The sequence below is a fragment of the Octopus bimaculoides genome, chromosome 10, assembly GCF_001194135.2.
Source record: "Octopus bimaculoides isolate UCB-OBI-ISO-001 chromosome 10, ASM119413v2, whole genome shotgun sequence".
In the NCBI taxonomy this organism is placed as follows: domain Eukaryota; kingdom Metazoa; phylum Mollusca; class Cephalopoda; order Octopoda; family Octopodidae; genus Octopus; species Octopus bimaculoides.
Genome location: NC_068990.1, coordinates 46,361,045 through 46,366,827, shown reverse-complemented (window position 1 = coordinate 46,366,827; position 5,783 = coordinate 46,361,045). Strand labels below are relative to the sequence as shown.

General features: G+C 37.5%; 1 protein-coding gene across 2 annotated transcripts in view; it reads right to left on the bottom strand.

The window, feature by feature from the left end:
- Positions 1-6: 6 nt before the first annotated feature.
- LOC106874172 (cell surface glycoprotein 1) overlaps positions 7-5,783 on the bottom strand; it is a 144,390-nt gene continuing 138,613 nt past the window's right edge. The window contains exons 3-4 of one of the 2 annotated variants that reach the window (XM_052971165.1): positions 4,208-4,376; positions 7-2,179 (exon numbers count right to left, since the gene is read on the bottom strand). In XM_052971165.1, coding sequence (XP_052827125.1) covers positions 908-2,179; positions 4,208-4,376 — 1,441 coding nt within the window. In that variant the 3' untranslated portion in view covers positions 7-907. The remainder of the gene's footprint in view (positions 2,180-4,207; positions 4,377-5,783) is intronic. The other variant, XM_014921826.2, reaches the window with a different exon arrangement.

Below are 5,783 nucleotides of genomic sequence, written 5' to 3'. Positions count from 1 at the left end.
ACACACACACACACACACACACACACACACACACACACGCACACACACACACACACACATATATATATATATATATATACTTATGTATGTATATACATAAGTGTATATAAACATATATACACATGTGTGGATATAGATAAGCTCTATATGAATATGTGTATGTATTAGAAGGAAGAAGGAAGGCATATAGATGTGTACGGATGTGTATGTTTGTGTCGTGATACTGATGGTCACATAATATAATATATGTGCGCATAATAAATATGTACTTATGTGTTCGATTTTATTGGATATGGTTTTCTAGTGTGTTTGAAAGATTTTATATGCGTCTACATGTTGGTGCAAGCGTACATACCTGAGATGGTTTACGTACGTATACATGTTGTATAAGTGCACATGTAAGTATGTGTGTGTGTTTATGCCCTTGTATATGATCACAGAGAGTTTTAAAATTAAGAGCAAGTAGCTATTGTAGAAGTTTAGTACTGTAAAAGTTTCTAGAACAGAAAACAAGACCATTAGGTGTCAACTATAGATTATATCTCTAACACTGAACATTAGTCATGTGAGGTACCTTTGTGTAGACACCAAGTTGGAAACAACACTACACTTACACATCATATATAGAATTAAATCCGTGGTCAGGGGATTAACGAACACCTGGTTGCATTCTACAGTACACTCACATATAAATAATACGCAGGAATCCAAAGTGATGGAGCAAAAGTTAAGAAAATTGATTTATATGGAGTTCATATGTATGTATGTATGTATGTATATGTATATATGTATATATATATATATATATATATATATATATATATATCTACATATATATATATATTTTTAACTTAGCCATAAATAATTTAAATAGTTAACGATCCACGGAGATTTTCAGTTCATCGGTTTATCGAGAAGATTTCTCGGGAGAGATATCCTCTATCTTCTCAGAAGTACTACTGTCTCCTTCTGTTGGTGAAACTGGGGATTTCACAGGTGACTTGACAGGAATCATGCATGCTGGTTTCCCATTCTTCATTTCAAACGAGTTAATCGCTGGTGAAGTCTGAGGAGATTTATCAGTAACATTCATCACTGGAGACTTTTCAGGTGAGCTTTGTGGTGAAGGACTTGACGAAGGTCCAGAAGAACTCACTGCTACGAAACTAGGAGATTTTTCTGGGCTAATGGAAATCATGCTAGGAGACTTTTCGGCACTTCTCGTTGGTATCATTGTTGGGGATTTTTCTGGGCTCTTTGTAGGGATCATACTCTGAGGTGCATCTGGGCTTCTAGTTGGTATCATAGACGGAGCTTTTTCTGGGCTCTTATTGGGAGATATACTTGGTGAAGTATCTGAGCTCTTTGTTGGGGCTTTAGTAGGAGACATATCAGGGCTCCTAGTTGGGATCATTGATGGAGCTTTATCGGGGCTCTTAATAGGGGATGTATTTGATGACACATTTGGGATTTTAGTTGGTGACTTGTTGGGAGATATATCAGGGCTTTTGGTTGGTATCATAGATTGTGCCTTTTCAGGGCTCAGAGTTGGTATTTCAGAGCTCTTAGGTTTCACATCGTTTGGAGATTTCTCTTGCCCATCATTTGATATAACTGGCGATACTTCTGAATCTCGAATATAACCAGAATCTGATAAGTTTAAACCCTCAACAGGACCAGCAGGTATCTCTGGATTTAAGATTGGAATTGGGCTTGGCAATTTTTCTGGAATGGTTTCAGGAACGGGGCTCGGCGGCTGCGGAGAACGATTACCTGTAGGTAGTGAGTTTGGCGACTTTAATGGACTTTTTACTGGTGCGATTTCTGGCGATTTTGTACCTGTTTTAAGAGCAGACGAATTGAGTGACTTATCTGGGCTTTTGATTGGGGATTTATCAGCTGCCTTTGTCTTCATCTTGTCTTTCGATTTGTCCCCTAGTCTACCTTTATCAGGTGTATCTTTTGGCGTTCTTGTTCCTGTTTTAGTTGCAGTTTTCCCAGGAGTTCCTTGGTTTTCTGACTTACCAGAACCTTTGTAGCCGGTCACATATCCACTTTTATCAGGTCTATCAGCACGTCCACTGGCTCCTTTACCTTTCCCAGAACTGTCAAATCTTTCCCGATGGGAACCCGTATATCGAGACGTATCGGTCAAATTCGAAACAATCTTTGGAGATTTCTGCAAAGACAAATATTAATATATCAATCAAAACTTTGAAAAGACAAAGATTTGTAAAATGTAGGGACACAAAGGGAAAAGATCTATTGGAAAGAGTTGAGCTGTAAAATATTTTAAAAGAAAACATACATAATTACACGTAATTTCATTCATTTCTCAATGATTTTACTTCAAGATTATTCTCTTAATATAATGAAAAAAGCTATGTTCATCTTTTAATGTCATTTGCTCACCTTCACAAAAGTACGAAATCTTTGTCATCCAGGATGTACAAAAATAATTGATAAAAAACAGCACTCTCATTCCTGATTGTTTTTCTTTGGTGTAAGCGACCAAGGAATCAAAATGGAAATGGGAACAATTTTTAGCAAAGCAGAAAGCCATGCATTGTTCGATGGCGCAGCATAGGACTTGAGTGAAATTTGAAACCATAAGCTAGTGATTCGATTGCTTGTTTAAACGTTTTAGCTCGGCGCCTACTCTACTCTTTGTATTTTTATACACAAATCATCAATGTAACAATTTGTTCCAGTTACTGAGTGCTGTTGGTCAACAGGTATATAAGTAAGTTTTTGTCGAATTATTTCTGGCACCCGCTTTCGATTTTAGCTTACAATAATTTTATTTCACTTAAACTGCTAAGATTCTTGAGAAAGACATGAACAGTATGAATTCTTATTTTCTTTGTACCTGATGTTTATATGATTAAATTAGTAACATTGTTACTTCAATGAAGATTGGGACTTTGGATTCGCTGGTGCCGTCACACTGATAACAAAGACTGCTATTCCTGGTGCTTACCAATCCATGGGGGTCTTCCTTCTGCTGCAAGTGTTTGGCGTTGAGTAACAAACTTTACTTTTCATGTCAGCATAAGGGAGACATTGCGACTGAGAGATGTTAAATGTTCCAAAGTCAATATGTATTGATAATTAATATAATACTGAAAATATTTCTAATAATTAATATTCAGATAGATTAGAAAGCGAACTGGCTGAATCATTAAGCACCCCGGGCGAAATGTTTAGCGGCATTTCGTCCGTCTTTACATCCCGAGTTTAAATTCTGTCGAAGTCGACTTTGCCTTTCATCCTTTCTGGTCGATAAAATAAGTTCCAGTTGAACACTGGGATCTATCTAATCGACTTAGCCCCAAACCCGAAATTGTTGGCCTTGTGCCAAAATTTCAAACCAATAATTAATATTTAGGTAATCAATATGAAATACTTAAATGACTATTGTATATTTATACACTTCATCTTAATTATTTCATTAAGGCCATATTTCTGAAACTGTTACGTTGTCGCTCTTCCAAATACCGCGGGGGGATTTCAACAGCACTGCCCATAAGTGGTAACAAAAAAAAGAAGAGGAATAACAGGAAGTCGGATGGGTAGTAGAGTGGGACGCTATGACGCTATATTATCGAAAGCTATACTTTAGTTGTTTCAGGTTGCTACGGTTGAGTCACACTGCTTTCTCTGAACATTGCTCGCTAAAATTAGCAAGGCTAAAATGATGAGGTGATTTCGAACTTCCATGGTAGCCTTGATATTGAGGGCTGATATACTGGCGTTGAGTAACATATGGCAACAGCGTGATGCATCTGTTAGCCTTCATGGTTTCTCAAACAAACAGTCAAAGCCATGATCTGCACCGCAAGCAAGTTTCTTTCTCTATCGACATTGCAATAAAATTAATAAAAAGAAATGGAATCATTTCCCTTTAAGTAAGGAAAGAATAATATAGTCCTATATATAGCGATGGTCAAATTTGGAATGCTTTTGATTATAGGTTTACACAAATATGTCTGCATGTATGTAAATGTATGTATGCATGTATATGTATATTATCTGTGTATGTGCATATACATACATACAGATATATATATATATATATATATACACACACATACCACATCTTATGTTTAAAATTAACCCTGTTACTAATTCTAAAAATATGAAGTTGGCCAAACAGTCGGCAGTATTAATTGAAAGAATAACAGAAACTCATTGCTTGGTTACGTACAATTTCTTTAACTCCGGGAGTTCCTTTCTTGATTAACTCACGAAATTCATTGGTGTACTTCTCCACACTTTCATCCTCTCGGCTCAGTTTCGTATTCTTTGTCTTCACTTTGGCATATTCATAGGCGCAATCAGCGATGAATAAAGGGAACTTTGAAATATGCATGTATCTGCAAAAGAGAGGCGAGAGGAAAATGAATATGTAAGAAACATTACATTATGACAGCCTTTGCTTGTCCTCTGGAGCACGATTTTCTTTATTATATATATATTATATATGGTACAAAGTAGAAAAAGTATACGAGAACGGGGTAAAAGAAAAAACAGGGTGTATCAGATTGATGCTCAGGAAGATTGAAAAGTAGTCTTTAATGTTTTGAGGAGAGAAAAAAATAGAGAGAAAAGAACAAGCATGTCTCAATTAGACTGTCGCTGCATGTTGAAATGACCGGATGTGGAAGAAGCAGGCTTGTGGGTGTAGGTGGCAAGGGAGACAACCTTCCTGGATCTTTTGGGCACTCTTGTTAGCATATATTATATGACATCACTGTATCACAGTATTACAGTATTGACCAGGCCATCAGATGTTGTTACACATCGCTGGTCACAATGCGTTTCAAGTACTCTCTTGTTTGCGCCATTCTTTTCCATCTTGACCTAAATTGCTTGACCAAATCGTTTTCCCATCGTCGTGGAATCCTTCCAACTGAACTTTTCCGACCTCCTGGATTATCTTTTATACACCGCTCTCATTCTGTCTGTGTGTGTGTCTGTTTCTCTCTCTCCCTCCCCCTCTCTCTCTCACACACATACACACTCATGCACACAAATATATAATGGTATGTACATTTATGTTTAACACACTCCAAACCAGGTTGCAATGACGTCATCGGTTAGTCAGACGCGTGTTTCGACATGATTTTGCCTCTTCACTGACAGACACCGTTCCTGTCGTTCATAGCCCTGTCCGAATTCCTGTTCCTCTATGTAAAATCAGCAAAAAATGCATTTATTGATATGTACTAAGTCTTTATTAAGGTGTAATTAATTTATCATGGGTACACGAAGTAGCTACGCTCAGAATAAAGGTGTGTACTGGTCGTCAGCAGATTGTGACTTTACAGAAGCAGTACTAGTATGCCTGTAACAAAGTGAGATGAAGTGTCTTGCACACAGCAGCAGAAGCATTTTAGATACAGAAATAGTAGTACCGATGCGTCTATGAATGACAGAAACGATGCATGTCAATTAAAGGGTGAAATCATGCTGAAAAATGTGCCCGACAGTTCACTAAATTCATTCAGATCTCGGTTTGATGTGTTTTTACACACGTCTATAAGGAGAAATCTTACTCCGAGACAAGAGGCTCGCATCGAATATCTTCCACGTTCTAATGTACAGAAGTGAATTATATGTAAATGTACACAGTTATCTTGACTGTCACTGCTCCATGTGTTTATAAGAAAATCTTGTGTGTGTGTGTGTGTGTGTGTGTGTGTGTGTGTGTGTGTGTGTGTGTGTGTGTGTGTACGCGCGCGCACGTATTGCGCTCGCGTGCATGTGTTCTTCAGTGTAGG